Source organism: Taurulus bubalis (genome assembly GCF_910589615.1).
Source record: "Taurulus bubalis genome assembly, chromosome: 19".
In the NCBI taxonomy this organism is placed as follows: Eukaryota; Metazoa; Chordata; class Actinopteri; order Perciformes; family Cottidae; genus Taurulus; species Taurulus bubalis.
Window position 1 is genome coordinate 5,607,506 of NC_136607.1, and position 17,566 is coordinate 5,625,071.

Consider the following 17,566-nt stretch of genomic DNA (forward strand, 5'->3'; position numbering starts at 1 on the left):
TGTGCTGCTCTAGCGACTAGTAAGACGTGAATTCAGGAAGATGGTCTTCGACAGTCTAGAAGAATGCGAAACAGTTTTGCAGAAGCTCGCTGGGAGGACAGAGATGGTGACTGGCGGCCGAGACCTCGTTGGCGTGAGGACCGGCACAAGAAATCAGCCGCTTGGCTTAATGAAAACCAGATCATGCAAAGAGAAAACGTTATAATGAGGAACGTCGAGCGCTCAGCAGAGTCCTCACTAGTCAGAAGCATCAGCTCGTGTCTACTTTCAAGCATAAATCAACAGTGCTCGGCCCTCGGGCGCCGAGTCACAGAATGACACTAAAAAGACAAAGCTAAAAACCCTAAAACATTAGTACACGTCAAGATATCAAGCGGTTTTATTTTCCCGTCTTTACTTTGGGGGCTCCTCCGACAGAGCGGGGGCCCCCGTGAAGAGCGCAAAAATCTGGCACCTTGGAATCGGTTTATATCCTGGCTATTTCTACATTTATCTTTTCTTTTCGCCCCATCTCACATCCGTCACTTAGCCTGAATAAGAATAACACAAAAAAAAAAAAAATGGGGGAAAAAGGAACCATCTGTACAACTTCCGTGGGTTCAGGCACATAAAGAGTAGAAAAGAGGAAAAAGAGAGGAGAGGGTTAAAGTACAAAACACATTTGGAAGGAGGAGAAACATTCTGGATGTAAATGCACTGGATGGTGATGGGCGGTGGGGGAGGGGGCTGTTCATCAAAACCTTCATGGACGTTTATGATTCTCTAAAGGTTCTCCCAGAAGGACGGCACCGAGAGCCATCAAGGCGAGGAAAGGTCGAGTTTGAAGCGACAAGCGGGTCCAACTTTCTCTTTCCTCCCTTTTCCGTTGCCTCCGTTCTCCCACTCGTCGCCAAGCTCCATTTACCACCTGCCAGAGCTCCTTCAGCTCAAAAAAAGAAAAGAAAAAAAAGCGCTAAGGCAGCTGCCAAATGTGGAATATGGTTTTTTACTTATGAACCTTTGCAAAGCCACAGGTGGGAAAACATGAGATGAGTCAGTGCAGCCAGAGTGAAATAAAAAAGGTTGCTGTGTGGTTCCATTTTTTTCTCCTCCTGGCTCATAATCGAGTGGATGCTGATGTTGTGACGGATGGGGATGCAGTGGAAAGTGAAGCAACAGAAGTGCAACTATAATACAAATCACGAGTGAGTCGACGGCTCGTCGGCTGCATAAACGGTAAGTGTTCGATTCCCAAGCAAGCTGCTGTTTGGCCTGTTCAAGGAAAGCAAGAAAAATAATAAAACACAAACAATACTGGTTTTGTACCGGCGCTCCATTTAGACCACTCCCCCAAACGACAAAGGGAGGAGTGGGAGTACGATGGGCATCCTGCATGGAAATGTTCCTTAGCTGTGTCAATTCACTTTAGTCTCACTCGACCCCTCTATTAAAACAACGATAAAACAAACATCAAACGGACACATGGCAGGGAGAAAGTACGGTGTAAAAAATAATAATAATATAATAATAATGAAATAATACAGTCAAAAGTGCTCAGATGAGGAGTGCTTTCTTTTTTTTCTCTTTTTTTCATCATACGAGGCAGACCTTTTCTTCTTGTTGTTGTTTTTGTTTCTAACGGTGTCCTCTAGGATCGCGGTGAAGGGGTGGTGGGGGAGGGGTTTGGGGAGGAGGAAGAGGAGGAGGAAGACTGGGCCCGGTCGGGTGCTGCCAAGGGTGTTCGTCTTCACTCGACCCCTCAGCTCCCGTCGGCCGTCCGTCCTCCGATCTCTCTGGTTTCCTCCCCCAGCGGCCCGATGGGGGCGGGGTCTAACCCAGGCTGGTGATGTTGGCCCTGCCGCCCGGGGGCGCCACGATGCGCTGGGTGCTCCGGCGAGGAATGTTGTCGTCAGTCTGAGCGCCTGGGACAAAGAAAACAGAGAGTTGTTTAAAACTATACAACAGATGAAGGCTCATTTTATTGTCTAATTGTACTGTAAGAAAACACGCTATGGACAAACAAAATAAACAAACTTAAAGTCAACCTCCCTCCAAAATGTGACATACCGCTATTACACTTAATGCACATGTGAGAAAACATAACTTCTAGTTCATCCGATTTTGAAAACTGCATTTAAAAAGATGTCAAGTTGCTTTCCAATTTCTGCTTTTCAGTTGTATTACGCCAGAATAACCCCTCAGGTTCTTTCAAATGTGGTTCCAAAACTACAAAACCTAATTTTCAGCCATCGATCCCATCTGAAATGGTGCCTTTTTATTTTTACTCGTGAAAACAACATCGTCAGACACTCCGCTACAAGTGCTAGCGTAGTGACCGACACACCTCCAAGTGGACTGAGGAAACTTTCGATCCTGATGAGTGAAGCCAATGGGAAAGTCTCTTCAAACTTGCATTCTCTCTACTGACCAGCAGGGGGCGACTCCTCCGATTGCAAAAACTAGTCTGTATAGAAGTCTATGAGAAACTGACAGCAGTCCACAATCCAATGGGTGATGTCACGATGACCACATACAGTCTGTGGTATAGACAGAGCTACTTCACATCCGTAGTGTAATTTGCCCAAATACATCTTCCACAAAAAAAATCAAATCATACATTTAGTTTGTGTCTGACTACAGAAAGCCATTAAAGTCAAAAGTAGACTATAATACTATAAAATAAAGTGTCACCCAGTAGTTTCTGGTGAACCTGCATGATTTTTTTTCAGAGTCTGGCCCGGTGGCACAGATATAATAACTAAATAGAAATAGTCTTCTCATTGTGATGGTCTTGTTTACTTATGAAGGTCATATAGAGGCATCGATATTAGACTAGGACCAATTCATAACTAGTTAAACGTTCCTCACAGTAACTTTAATCTTTCACTAACACGTGTAATACCCAGTAAACCAAACAATAAAAATAAACTGTTCCAATTGACTTCCATAAATGATAAATTGTTTGTAACGCAGTTAGTGTGACCTGCTGAGATAACACGAACAGTCTCATATTGTTGTGCTGTAGGATGCCGTGATTTCATTTGTGCATGTGTGGGCCTGATGGGCCTGTATTGTAGTGCACCGACAGTGACTGCTTGATGAATGGTTGTTGCTGCAATGCAATTTCCAGGTTTTTCTGTAGAACAGGCTCAGAAAGCATTCTGGGTTTCTGCCGGCTAGATTTGTGTCCGACTTGATCCCGACTTGCTCTGACGTGGTGCACACGTGGTCAACGATAAGCTCAGGAGAGCGAGGCGCCGCAGTAGGACCCAATCACACTGTCCCCCGTAAGGCCTGTAAATGTAAGTTATCGGGCTGAACGTCCACGTTCCGTTCTTTGTTTTTTATGTCTCCATGCTTCCACTGGTAACCACCGTGTGTTTAACGACACATTGCTATGAATTGTGGGTAATTCCCTTGGGCAAAGTCTGCATCTAATCCTGACTCACTGAAAGGATTCATAAAGGGCTCAAAGTGTCTGCCAGAGAGCCTTCAAACACTCGACGATGCGACAGCGGGACAGAACTAAACCCTCACGGACTTAGCGGGAGCGCGGCTCAAAGTCTGTGGCTGCAGCCGAACAGTCCAACCATGACCTCCTAACGTCTAACCACTTGTCCTTGACCTCTGTGGAAAACGTCACAGGGTCAAGGAAAGATGGGAAGGAGAATTCATGAGAAGCTAGGACAAGACAACAGCGGTGTTTAGTAAATCAGACTCCACTTTCACTGAGCTGTTATGATGGGACGGCAGACGGATGCTAGTGACGTCGGTCTGCAGCGGTGAAACTACAAGTCACCTTGGAAGCTTTTTTTTGGAGAGAGCTCTTTGTCTCAGTTTAAATTGTCCTCTTGTGTCTCTAGATGAAGACAAACGATGCAACGAGACCGCTGACTGAAAGAGCTTCATCCGTCATGAGAGTTCAATCCGCGTGAGAACTTTTGGACATAACCCATTGAGAGCATCAACTCTTTCTTTCATCTTTTTTTTAAAATTGCACTTGAGATTTTATCAAATTTTATCCCTTTCAACATAACGACGTGCTTATGGAAAACACGGGACTAGTGATTAACGTCTGCACTGACCGGATAGGCTGAAGCCGGACTGGTGCAGGTTGCGGACGGGCTGGTTGGGCTGCTTGGCAGGTGAGGTCTTGGCGGAGGAGGAGGGAGTCATGGTTTTGGGGGTGACCGACACCTCGCAGACGGGGCCGTCGTACAGTCCTCTGGGCACGCCCCTCAGCTCGGCCAGCTGCAAGAACACACAGGGAAGAAGACACACGTCAGCGAGAATGAACCAGCAATAATCTGTCCTCCGTTAGCGGGTGTGCAGGCGACCAGCGGGACTCACCCTGCTGCGAGCTTTTATCCTCTTGTAGACGTAGTCGGGGAATGGTTTGCGGGCCACGAAGCGTCCCGAGCCCTCGGTGGCGTGGAGGTTCCCTTCCTCCAAGACGATCTTGCCCTGGCTGATCACCACCAGAGGACCGCCGCGCACCTCCGTGCCCTCAAAGATGTTGTACTCCACGTTCTGCGGAGGGGAAGAGGAAATGGTTTATTATTCATCTCAGGTACTCATGTGTTGCAGCAGTGAGTTTGAAAAAGAGGACAACACAGAACAGAGAGGCTCTAAATTACGGATTTTTTAAATGAAATGTTGTCGTTGAAAGGAGGTTTATTCTCTAGGCTGGCTAGGACTTTTTTGGGAACGCTGGCAAAAGACGTTACCGGATTGGCAAGAAACGATGTTAATGTTAAATTGAGTCTCGCTCCCAAACAGGACAAACTCATTGTCTTTACAATGGAATCATATTGAGTCCTCTTGATTGAGAAAACAAAACTGATCAGATAATCACAGGAATACCTTCAAAGCAGACACACTATAACCCCCCCCCCCCTCCATCATGATGTAACCTGCTGGAATTCTAAAAGATTTACGAAAGTCTTTCTCTGGAGACTTTCCAGGGCAGTTTGTGTTTTGCACAGGATGCCACCGTTTAAAATCGGCGGAAATGTCGATGGATTTAAGTGCACTTTTGCGTAAGGAGCTTAACTGATTTAACCAGCCCCGCTGGCTGCTAATGCTAATAAAGGGAGCAGAGCTAATAGTACGACTGATGTGGTACAGAGGCCTCAGTTCGCCGACCAGAGGACAAAGACGAGGAAGAAGAAGAAGCGGGGTCGTCTGTGTGTAAAAGCTGCTGTATGACTGCTCTCTCATGAAAGATACCGGAGCTGAACTGAGGTCATTGCAATCTGGTGGACTCTGACACACACACACACACACACACACACACACACGCACACGCACACACAAAATGAGCAGTTTCTCCCATGAACAGTAGTTCCGTCATATTTAAAAAAAGAAACCGAAGAACATGACGGGCTTACACAAACAGAGTCCAAGAATATACACAGCAATAGTCTCTCTGTGTCTCTCTCTCTCACACACACACACACACACACACACACGCCTGCTTACGATCAGAAACGACGTGTTCCAGTTCTCTGGCAGGTTTTAGGGATGACATCACTCCCTTGATGCCGTGTGAGGCCCACGCCCCGTCCAACAGGGAGGCGGCCAGACCACAAAGAGTGGACTAATAAACCGGTCGCTCTGGCTGCCATCAATTACGTTACCTGCATTCTTATCATCATTAATCACTATCACATGGTAGATTTTTATTTTATTTAGTATTTCATGGGGAATCGCTTGGTACTTTTAGGAAAGTAAAAAAAAAATATTTGGAGTAATGTTAAACTCCATGTTTAGACTGTGTGGCAAAAGTATGTGGAAACTTTTTTTTGGTACCTTTTGGTGTGCGGCTGACATCGATAGTTTAAATGATGAATTATCGCTGCAGCATACAATGATAATTTAAACAGCAAGATCCCAACTTTGTGGCAGCAGTTCCAGAAGGACCGGTTTCCTGTTTTAATATAAACAAAGCCTACGAGCTCAAAGCCAGGTCTTTTCTTTTTGTGCATTTTTCTTCAACAACCGGCCTGTTTCTTATCTCTTCAAAGACACAGACGCTTCATCTCTAGAAGCCTCTTGAGGTGGTGAAGAGCTTAATAGTTTCACAAGTCTAAAGATTTTAGGACCCAGATATAGACATAAAATACTTGACTAGATGGACATATTTTAACTGCATGGTCTTGAATGTGTGAATATTATTAGATTTTTAGAAAACATTGTATTTAGTCTTGTTGTGAGTCGCTGCTCTAGTATTCTGCTTAACCTGGTTCCTCATTTACATTCTGTTCTGTGGAGCACTTTATGCATTAAAAGGTGCTATATAAATGAAGTATTATTATTATTTCAGCTAGTCACACATTCTTAGAGCTTTTACTGTCCACATTTACAACAACAGTAACTTGAGAAGCCTGAAACAGGATCTTAAAGCCACTAGGTAAAAATAAAACGAATATAAAAACACAGGTAGAGGCTTCAACGTTTGCCGTTTAGAGGCCTCCCTCTCCGTGATGCGCTATGAAGTTAGAGTGAAGCCGGTACCGAGAGGTGGGTCTTGGCAGAGATGATCTTGGTGACGTCTGGGTCCCACAGCACCAGGTCGGCGTCGGATCCCACGGCGATGCGACCCTTGCGGGGGTACATGTTGAAGATCTTGGCGGCGTTGGTGCTGGTCACTCCCACGAACTGGTTCTCGTCCATCTTACCGGTCACCTGAAGGGAAGCAGAGCAGTACAGGGGGGTCACTCTTCTAATTGGGTCTGATTTGTCCCGATATTCTTGCACCGTTTGGCAATTTTTGTTATGTGTGCAGGGTTTTTTGTGTTTCATGTTTCCCTTTGTTCTGCTACTGGTGCGTGTGTCTTCTCACGTCTCTGTAGTTTACATTCGTGTCTGTATTTGTATATATTAGCATTAAGTCAAATGGAAACGCTGATGTCAGCATGCTAACATGCTTACAGTGAGAATGCTAACATGCTGACGTGACTAAAAGAAAAACACCCATCTGGTTATTTTAAGCATGAAATCAATCGTTTTGAAAGAAACTAATATATCATGATATCTACAGATCTAACTGTATAATGTGATACATATCCATCTTGCCCCGCCCCTCGCTGCAGGCTTCATTTGAAGTGGAAGTACACATACCACACACTTGTCCCAGATGATGGACATCCTCTCCTCAGTGCCGTTGACGCCTTCAGGGATCAAGCTGAAGTCGTCTTTGCCCACGGCCCGCTGGGCGGTGTTGAAGGGGCAGTGGGCGCTTCCTGTCACCTGCAGGTCACCACTATGCACGCGGTGTGGAAGGAAGGACGGGAGGAAAAGACGGAATTTTAAAGTTCACCATCGAGAAAGATGAAGACGGTCGTGTATATCTTTGACCGTGTGTGCGGTCTGAATGCCCCTCTTACCAGGAGAGCAGGGAGTTGAGATAGTCTGGTGTGGTCGGGTCGGGGCTCAGCGGAGGTGAGGTGACGTAGGCAGCGGCCTTGGCCCAGTTCTTGCTCCAATAGTGGGAACCGTCCGTTCCCAGGCTCGCGGTGATTGGCTCTCCGTAGACCACGGTGCCTGAAAAGTGCGATCCAGATTATGCCACCAGATGCTACGCTCCCGAGTTTGTGTGTTGCAGTAGTTACTGTTTGTGCCAATTGTATTTAGAGTATATCTATCTCTCTCTCTCTCACAGAGTCTCACCCTTCTTTCTGGCCTGGGCGATTACATCAGCAGCACTCTTGCTCATCACCTTAGTGATGTAGAGAGGGCAGTTGGTCTGGTTGGCCACAGTCACAGAGCGGTTCACAGCCTCCGCCTCCACCTGGAGAAGACAAGGCCCAGCAGAAAGAGGTGGAGGGGACATATTGTATTAGTTTGACTCTTTCTTCTTCCACACTCCACTACTATACGTCTCTCTCACCACCGACCACTAAAAGTAGATTTAAAACCTTGAGCAGGCATCAACGCTGATGCACTCTGGTAATTATTACAGACAAGATCAATTATAACCAGATAAAATGAGTTGAAGACAGAGAGTGGACCAAATCAACTTAAACGCAGCCTGAAAGTAGGTATAATCATAGTAGCATTAAGTATGCTTATTTGCAATCTTGCCCTGAATTAAATGATAAAAAATAAAATACCGCTCTCATCTGTACGGTATCAATCTTTCCATCTAACTTTCATCCAGAAAGCGAAGAAGCCCATTTCCCCAAAACGTGGCTCTGTTCCTTTGCAGTTTGTTTTGATGCATGAATGTCCTTCAATGTTGTTTTGCATCCACAGCAACCCAAACAAAATGTTCCAAGAGGAGAGAAAACTGGATCTCGTCTTCTTTTGGAGCATACTTATTTTTTCCTTTGACAGTTTTCTCTTTTCTCTTTCTGTCTGAGGCTTTTAATCTCCATTCTATAAAATGGCTCCGATAAAACAGTTTGGATTACAATCAAAGATTTGATTCATACGAGCAGGAACGGCATTGCTATGGCAATTCCCTCAGGGTACTGAGAAATCACTCTGTGTTTTACCTTAAATGAAGGTTGTAACCTCCACAGAGGACAGGGTGTCCCAATATGCAAAACACAAACTTTAGTTTTTTGTCTGCCCTTGCCTTGGGAACTGAACTGAAGTTTTAGCAATAAAAACAGCTGCCATAAGTCCTACTCTGTTCCCACATCTGGATGTTTACGGTTAACAGTGATTCATGGAGACGATGTATCTGTAACACCTGTGGGGTTGCTACGTGAAACACGTCAAGGTGAATCTGAGGTGGATGTGTAAGTATTTGCCAGACACCCACGGCTTCAATGTAGAACTGTCAAACGACGAAAACACCGACCGGAAAGGTCGGAGGTGAACTCTTTTTCCCTGAAGTCAAACCAGATTTTACGCCCCCTTAAGACCCGGACAGGTCAACTCTGTCTTACCTCCTCAGGCCGGCTCAACACGTGTCCCTCAGGCCCGGTGATCCCCTGCTCCAGGATCTTCTGTTGCTCCTACAGACACACACAAACCCACACAGTTAAAAATGGGAAATGTTGAGTCGCGACCAGCCTCAGCAGCGATCCTTGAGACACTCAAAGCTTACGGCCTTCATTTTCCATTTAACATCAGATAATCAGGTGCCAGATCCCGGCTCTCACACTGGAGTGAACTTACCTCGGCCACGATGTCCCCATTCTCAGCGTGCACCTGGGCGATGGCTCCCAGGTCGCGGATCACACTGAACACCTCGTACACCTGCAAGCAAAGAGAGAGACAGGTATGATCCCTGATGCAATCGGCTCTTTGCGGTGTGTTCGCCAACACACACCTCGATGGAATAGATCATTTAGATGAATAGATCATTTATTGTTCGACTAGTTTCCACAACCTGCGCATACATAAGAGCAATTGAGGAACAGCAGTTTGAGAGAGCATTTTCTTTAAACAAGCGTTTTTTTTCTTCTAAACGTCGATACTTGTGATTTTGTGTGTTGGTCAGTCACACGATCTTTGATTGTTAAACTGAGCGATACCGATTGTATTCAGTCTCCCAGGAGAAACGGCGGCTACGAGATGACGGCGACGCCCAGACAAACAGACTCTCAGCGTAGGATGAAGGCTACCTTCTTGGCATACTGACTGAAAATATAAATACAGATTATTTTTAACCATTTTAACCATAATTGCTATTCCGTCAGCGACAGAAAACCAACTTTGGGAGCACTTTAAAATCTTATTAATCATTTATAAGTTCTTCATACTTCATTTACAAATGGGGAATCCATCATTTATAAAAGAAGTAAACCCAAGCTTATTAATCAAGAATGAAACATTTATAACTGTGTTTATGAATTGCATGAGTTACTAATGAGTGTTCATGTTGGAGTAATGCTTTATAAATGATGAATTCAGTGTTTATTCAAGCTTTACTAATGCTAAATAGTGTGTACTTATTATAAAGTGCTACCACAACTTCTGCTTCGGTTGTTGATTTGGTTAATCCGACCACCACTTCGGCATTAACCAGCATCCTCTTTGTCCGTGGATCGTTAGCCGTCGCGTCTCATATTTCCCGCAGCACTGATGGCCATGAGGTCGACTCTAATCAGATTGGGTTTCATGCCCGGAAGCGAGTTTGGCGTTAAAGGATCATTTCGGTTTAATTAGATTCAGTGTGGGAGGGGCTGCATCTCAACAAATCCAATCAGTGTCATTGTTAACAGTACAGGTCTCTCCAGGTTTCATATTTATTCTCGTTTGACCTCGGCATAAAGCATGCATCGTCTCGACAAATGGGAGAAAACACATTATGGTCTTCAGTTTCTCGGCATGGAGAAAGAACAAAGAGACAGGGAGGAGAGAGGAAGCCCCACCTGAGCATCAGTCAGCTGGAAAACATCCTTATACGCCAGGTAGACCAGGAAAGAGTTGACGCCTGAAAGAAAAAAGACAAGGCGTCAGCGTGAAAACCACGAGGGGGAACGGAGGACTGACACAGAACGACATCAGACCCCTCTGATTGTGAAAAGTATGATAACAGTCACGTCAACATCTGATCAGAAACAAATACCTCCTGGTTGTGACAATAGGTTGAGTAAAAGTGCCACATTTCTACAAACAGAGAGAGATATTGGGAGTAGAGTTGCAAAATTAACCCAATGTTAATGATTTGGGCTTCCCACAATTAAATGAATGTGCTCGACTGATGTTTATAATGTGTGCCTCCGCTCATAGAAAACTCTGCTGCAGGTCAAATAAAACGCTTCCTTAACTAACAGCCACTAGGGGGCGATCCAGATGTTTCTGCTGGACAGCCTGTGACAAACTTTCTTGAATGTTGTAGCTGCAGTATACATATACATATATATTAAGAACGAAAATGCATTGAATTCAAGTGAAGAAGAACCTTATTTTAAATCTTATTGGATGCAACAGTTTGTTGTGAGCTTGCGTGCCTTCATCGTGATGCGTTGGAGGGAGGGGCCTCTAGTGTTGCCGACTTGGCGAATTTCGTGCTAGATATAGCGACTTTTGCTGCTAGCGCTGCGAGCTCATTGGTAAAGAGTTGGCAACACTAAGCTGTGTTTTTCCAAGATTACCAACCCTAACCTTTAAAAAGGTGCATTACAAATACTTTGCTCCTAAAAAGAAAATCAATGAATGATCGGGACATGAAACAGTTATGATTTTGGCCATCACCGTGCAGAAAATCAGCAATTTTATAATAATAACATCATCTTTCAGCTGTTTTGAATGCCAAGTGGATGAATGTTTCCTGTGAGACGGCGTGACTTGATGGAGCGCGTACCGTGATCCTTCACCAGCGCCTCCATGTCTTCCTGGATGCCCTTGTGCCACTCGGTGATGTCCACGTGCAGCGAGTAGTCGCAGCAGGACTTGCCGTCGGCCCATTCGCGCCACTGCTCGAAGGCCGTGATGAGGCTGACGCCAGGCTCAGGAACCACGTGGTCGACTGGAGAAAAACACACACACACACACACACACACACACACACACACACACACACACACACACACACACACACACACACACACACACACACACACACACACACACACACACTCTGAGAGCCTGGTTGTGGTATCATCGGTCAGATTGTAGTTCACACCTGGCGGACTAATGAGTTCCAGATTTTCTCTCAAGCGACCGCATTATTGATCTCTAAAGATTTCCAGATTTAGACTCCCGTCTCTGCACCAACAAGAGCCAGAGCTACAAACACAAACCGGCCGTGTGCTCCTCAAGGTTTCTGCCACACGGAGGCAAACTTCCAGTTCACGGGCAAGGATGTTTCTTGAGCTTTCAGACCCGAATGAGTGAACCAAACGACTCACATCTGCTGAGGATCCGGCGCGATCAGGGAAGAATATACGTTCCCATTTGGGCTGCAAAATAATTATGTTTCATCCAACTCATCGACACGTCTCTCAAGTAAATTACTTATTATATAGTCTGTGAAACGTCATAAATAAGTTAGCCCCAAGGTCACGTCTTCAAATTGCTGCAGACCGCACAAAACCAATCACATGCAATTTATTTGTTGTGTAATTTTCTATTGATAAACATAAATATAAGTTTCAGAGACAGATTCATGTTCTACTAACTGCTAAGTGAGTCTTTATGTTGGGACTGGCAGCTCACACCTTATGTTTCAAATCAGTTATATATTAATAGTTATTATTATTATTTTATAGTAGTAGTGGTAGTATTATAACAATGGATATAGCGCCTTTCAAAAACTAAGTTATAAAGTGATTTACAATAAAAAAAACATGATGAAAGTAATTAAGATCCAGAACTTAAGATATATGTGATATGATATGATTAAATGAGTCTAGACCACACGCAACACGGCAGTTTAATCTCAATCCGAGCCGTTGGCGGCGCGGTCACGTCTGCTCCTTGTGAAGCGTCCTCCCTGACATTGCAGTCGGCGGGCTGCCATGCTTCACCTGCAGCTCCAGACCCGCCTGACCCTGCAGCAGTCAGCGCTTCACCGAGGTGACATCGACAAGCGAGTCGCCCGGGAGTGTGTGTTACACTACGAGGGAGGAGAGAGTTCAGCTGCTGAGTCAGCAGGGAGGTGGGGAGCGCCGTCTAATTGTGTTTTTATTTACAGTCTTGAGTCTCTTTCAAATAACATGAAAATTAAACGAAGCCTGGCTGGGGACTGACATTATATACACTGCAGCTAACATCTAATACAAAAAAAGTTTATTGAAATCAAAATCCTCAACTCAAAGAATCTGGGTATTTTATCAACTTGCTGGATATAAATTCTGATCACCAGAACCAAACCTCAGCACCTTAAGAAGCATATTAAGAAAAAAAGGGCTAAATTATGCAGTAATACTGATAAACCTTACAATATGTGAAGAAAAGCAGGTGGGAAAAAACAACTAGGAGAATCAATCACGTGTCCGAAGGGAGTTTAACCGCCATCTTGACTGAGTGTGAACTCAGAGTGCTCAGAGCAGACGGACAGTTTTACATTTTGGCTCGGTCATGAACGCGCCTGGCACACGTCCTGCTGTCAGTAAGATGTGTTAAATTAAAAGGCGGATGAAGGACCGCTGCGGCGGGAAAGACGCTCTGCAGACCTCGTCCAGCTTTGCTTCCCTCACAGAAAAGAACCAATGGAAGAAGGCCGAGGCACGAAGTCCCAGATCCTTCCGACCGAGCGACTTACTGATCATGGTGGTGCCTCCGCCCAGCGCCGCCTTGGTGCCCTGGTAGAAGTCGTCGGCGGACACCATGCCCCGGTCGGGCATCTGGAAGCGCGTGTGCACGTCGATGCCGCCCGGCATCAACATGCGGCCGTGGGCGTCGATGGTCTTCACCCCGCCGGGCACGATGAGATTCTCCCCGATTTGTCTGTTGACAAGAACGTAGGAAATTACAAAACAGAGAAATAAAAAAAGCAAAAAGGAATTTACACATCGTCACGATTGTGCCAAAAGAGACAGACTTCGTAAACAGGTTTTGCTGTCAACTTACTTGATGACTCCATCCTCCATATAGATGTCAGCGCAGAAGGACTGGTCATCGTTCACAATCTTCCCTCCTTTGATGAGGAGACGGTCACTCTGGAAAACAATAGGAAAGGATCAGCCACCGCAAATTTGACGACATGTGAACTGCTGCATTAAATACTTCGTTGCACCGCAGACCTGAGCACGTGAAGGCCGGTGTTGGGTTTCTTATAGACGGCAATAAAACATACACTTTGAGAGGGGCGAGTGTCTGAGTTTAGCTGAAGCGCATTTTATTAAAGGCATTTTGGGAAATGTCACAGTAAATACATTTAAAAAAATACGCAAATTTACACAGCAGGCTTCACTTGGCCTTTTTAAGGATGCATTCTGATAAGGAACACATGGCTGTGCAGAGACTGGCTCTCTTCATCTCCACACACATGATACCCATAAACACACTTATTACTAATCCAATGCATGGATGGAGAGTGAAAGGGACACAGAACAGAGCTGTGATGTTTGGATCTGCTTTTTTTCTGTGTGGCTGTTTGAACAATGACAGAGTGACCAGGATTCTTCATTCCCGCTCTGCTCCAGAGACAAAATGAGGGGTGCAAAGTATTCAGTGTTACACAACAATGAGGACAAGAGCCCGCCTCCGGACACGCCCCTCCGTCCCCTTCATAGGGCTCTCAGGAACGGGACATGCGAGAACCAATCAGGGCGCAAGCTGTGTAATCAATCATCCACGCCTGCTGCTGTGCCACTTGTGTCTCTGTGTGGGAGGGGGCCCCCCTGCCACCGTCCCACCGTCCCACCGTCCCGCCGTCCACAAAGGGAGTAGCGGCTCCGGTCACAAGGCCTTCAGCATCCCCCGGCTGACAAAGGCTGCTCTGTTCCGAGCCTCCGCCGTGAGCTGCAGCTCTCAGCCCCGAATGCAACTGCCTCTCCTCTGCAGAAGGCCGGTCTGAGACCCCGCCCTGCATCTGAACCAGCGCGCGCTGGTTTGTCGGTTTCAGGTGTTTAAACGCACTTTGTGGTTTCTTATTAACAATCAAAATAAAAAAAATCTCTTGGATGCATTTCTCAATTTCATATCACTGTGATTTTTTGTGTTCGTCGGACAAGTAAGCAATTGGGAGACCTCACCGCTGGGCTCTGGGAAATTGTGATATTTCACTATTTTCTGACATTTAATGATAATCGACGGATTAATCAATAATGAAAATCATGTTTAGTTGCAAAGGCAATCTCAAAAAGACTACACCACTGTCGGACTAACGATGGATGCAGCAGAACAAGAGCTGTTCCCAGCATTCTTCTTCCTTGTCAAAACATGGGGCGACACTAAATTTCCCCTTGGGGATTAATAAAGTATATATTCATTCATTCATTACCCACAATGCAATGGGACCGCCAAAAGTTAAATCAGAGGTACAGAGGTCTGGCCGAGCACACTTCCTCCACATTTTTTTCAAACTTCAGGCCTTTTGTTCCTTGTAACATCACTAAAGACACGCACAAAGGGGCGGTGCCAAAGGAGCTGATGCAAGTAGATCACATGGTAATCTTGGATCTATGGAGGCTGGAGCGGCGGGCCTCGCTTCAAAAACCGCGACCGCTCGGCTTTGAAAACACGCCGTTACATCACGAGCCTCGTCATGACCGCGACTGTCATGCTCCCAGCACTCCGTGGAGTTCGTCAGGAGGCCTCGGCTCTCACATTTTCACACGGACCCAAAAGCTGCTCGGCAAAACTTGTCTTTTCAGAGACAATCACTCACTTTTTTTGTATCCAATCATAAATGATGCGCTAGTTTTGGGGGGGTTTGAGAGGCAGATGGTTTTGAGAGTCTCACTAAAGGAGGTGTGTTTTTTTTGTTCCTTATCTTCAGCTGCCGAACGCTAAAAAGACTCAAAAAATTAGCAGAACAATGCCATGCCCTGAATCCAGACTGCATAATCCTCTGATTGTTTTTGGAGCACACAAGCGGTTGGGAGAGAGAGAGAGAGAGAGAGAGAGAGAGAGAGAGAGAGAGAGAGAGATTGTACTGGCTCAGAGCCAAACATGACAGTGACCTTTCCCTCATGGGAACCTCTCACCGCCTCGCAAACAGGATGTGCACGAAGCTCAATGGGCTCACTGTTGTTGAGCCGCTGTGTTTTCCTTCCGCACTAGAGCTCGCTAATGTAAATGTCATAGCAGCGACGTGGAATGTGTCGAGCATGGCGCCGCCGTGAGGCTACTTGTACAACGTTTAATCATTCACTGATTTGTGTTGTTTTTGTCTAAGGCAATAACTTTCCTAAACCTCACATCCTGGCTGTTGTAGGGGGAGGGGCCAAAAGGAAAAAAGTCTGGGAAGAAAAAAAAAAGCTGAATGAATTTGTTTTAGGTGAGAACAGCGTTTCAGCTCTACTACTCTATACAATCTAAATATACCCTCATCTGTTGTTTCTTAGCCGCCTTTGATTCCTAGTGCCGTCGGCTGGCGGCTGTACAGCCCGTGTACGAGTTGACAGCTCGTACAACTTCCCATGAAACCCACGACTCTTCTTTGGCAAGACCCTCCTCTGTAGCTAGAGATCATGGTTGGGTCTAGGTCTTGACCTTTGAGTAGCTTAGGGGTCGGATAGGCCATTCGGCACGGGACCCAGACAAACAAAAGTACGAGTCATATTTCAACGTGATTGACAAGTAGGGCTGTGCGGTATACCGGTTTTAGATTTCCGTACGGTATGAATTTTTCACATACCAGTCGCCGCTGTTTGGCAGGCAACAACATTTAATGTTCACAGCTTGAAGCTGAAGGAGCAGCGGACCGAGCAACTTACGTCACATGTTAACTTACTTGACTCATGGTGTGCAAGAAATTACATCGCCAAAATGCATGCTGGGTAAATGACACCGCCCACACAGGAAGACTTTTCTTGTGCAGGAAGAAGTCTTTTCCTGTGCAGCTAAGTGGGCGGGGCTTTACCCATCATGCATTTTGGCGATGTCATTTTTTTTCAAACCATGAGTCAACTTCTATCCGTGAGATGTAAGTAGCTCAGACTGCTGTACACGTATCTGTGACTGTAAACATTACATGTTGCTGCCGGCCGAAGAATGACAATAGTCGTTACGCCCGCGCATGCGCCACTTTATCAAGGGATTCCCCTGGGTCCTAAATCCCTCCATGTTTAGCTCCCTATGTACCAATCAAAACAGCTGCTGGCCAGTTGCGAGCGAGTGGTGAATAACGATGGCGGTGGCAGTCCTTTTTGGCGTCAATAAATGAATGTGTTTATTTTGAAAAAAAATACTGTGATATACCGTGAAACTGCCAGAATCTTACAAAATACCGTGATATGAATTTTTGGCCATACCGCCCAGCCCTATTGACAAGCCTTCAAGGCAGCGCTACTTCAAGGCCTCTCGTGTCGGACTGAGGACAGAGAGAGGCTCACCATCGCCCCTAGAGGTATACGTGGTACTGCAAGACAGAATGGGCCTGGGCTAGCTGGTTAGCATGCTCATTTCAGTATGTATTTTAAATTTCCACGACACATAAACGTCTTTGACAGAACATCAACACTGTGTCCTCCTCTCAGCTCATCTTCTAAATGTTTTAAACTAAAATGCTGGCCAGATCTTACACGTTGCACTTTTAAACAAACATATTTCTAGGAGCCAGTCGTATGAAACTGCTGTTTCATATGACTCATTAATGAGTATGATCATTAAACACACACGTGAAAGAAATGGATGAAATCCATTTGGGCGCTGTAAAAAAAAAAAAAACATCTCCGTGTGTCAGACGTAACCCGGCAACGCAGCGTGTGTTGTCCAAATGGAAAGTATCCTGGGAACACTTGTGAAGTCAGGTGGAGAAACGCTGCCAGGTCAAACGCTGTGATTTATGCGGGTCCTGGATTACTCAAAAAGCAGCCTGCTACCAAAATCCTCCGAGTGTCCGTTCAGACCACTGCTTTAAAAACACGTGCAGACTTTTTGGTGCTTAATAAGACCTGTTCTTCAAAATAACCAGCTCAACAGGAACCACAGAGACAAAGTCCCAAAGGGATAAGTGTGTAACTGAACACCTTGCCGAATACAACACAACAGTGATTTATTTGTGTGTGTGTTTCTC

The 17,566-nt window shown here is 45.6% G+C and overlaps 1 protein-coding gene across 1 annotated transcript; it reads right to left on the reverse strand.

Moving 5' to 3' along the window:
- Positions 1 to 1,020: 1,020 nt before the first annotated feature.
- Positions 1,021 to 13,487, reverse strand: LOC306751309 (dihydropyrimidinase-related protein 2). The gene is made up of 13 exons (XM_079234870.1): positions 13,453 to 13,487; positions 13,145 to 13,329; positions 11,243 to 11,407; positions 10,308 to 10,369; positions 9,109 to 9,189; positions 8,877 to 8,945; positions 7,651 to 7,771; positions 7,368 to 7,524; positions 7,102 to 7,243; positions 6,496 to 6,666; positions 4,330 to 4,509; positions 4,065 to 4,230; positions 1,021 to 1,901 (listed from the first exon to the last, which is right to left on the reverse strand). The coding sequence occupies exons 1-13, from the start codon at positions 13,470 to 13,472 to the stop codon at positions 1,810 to 1,812; spliced, it is 1,611 nt and encodes a 536-aa protein (XP_079090996.1). The 5' UTR covers positions 13,473 to 13,487; the 3' UTR covers positions 1,021 to 1,809.
- Positions 13,488 to 17,566: the final 4,079 nt, after the last annotated feature.

Coding starts and splice junctions, on each gene's coding strand:
- LOC306751309 (XM_079234870.1), bottom strand. CDS start 13,472: ATGGAGGATGGAGTCATCAA. Junction 10,370..11,242: donor GGCGCTGGTGAAGGATCACG/GTACGCGCTCCA, acceptor TTTTTCTTTCAG/GCGTCAACTCTTTCCTGGTC. Junction 4,510..6,495: donor CTGCCAAGACCCACCTCTCG/GTACCGGCTTCA, acceptor TCCCCTCCGCAG/AACGTGGAGTACAACATCTT.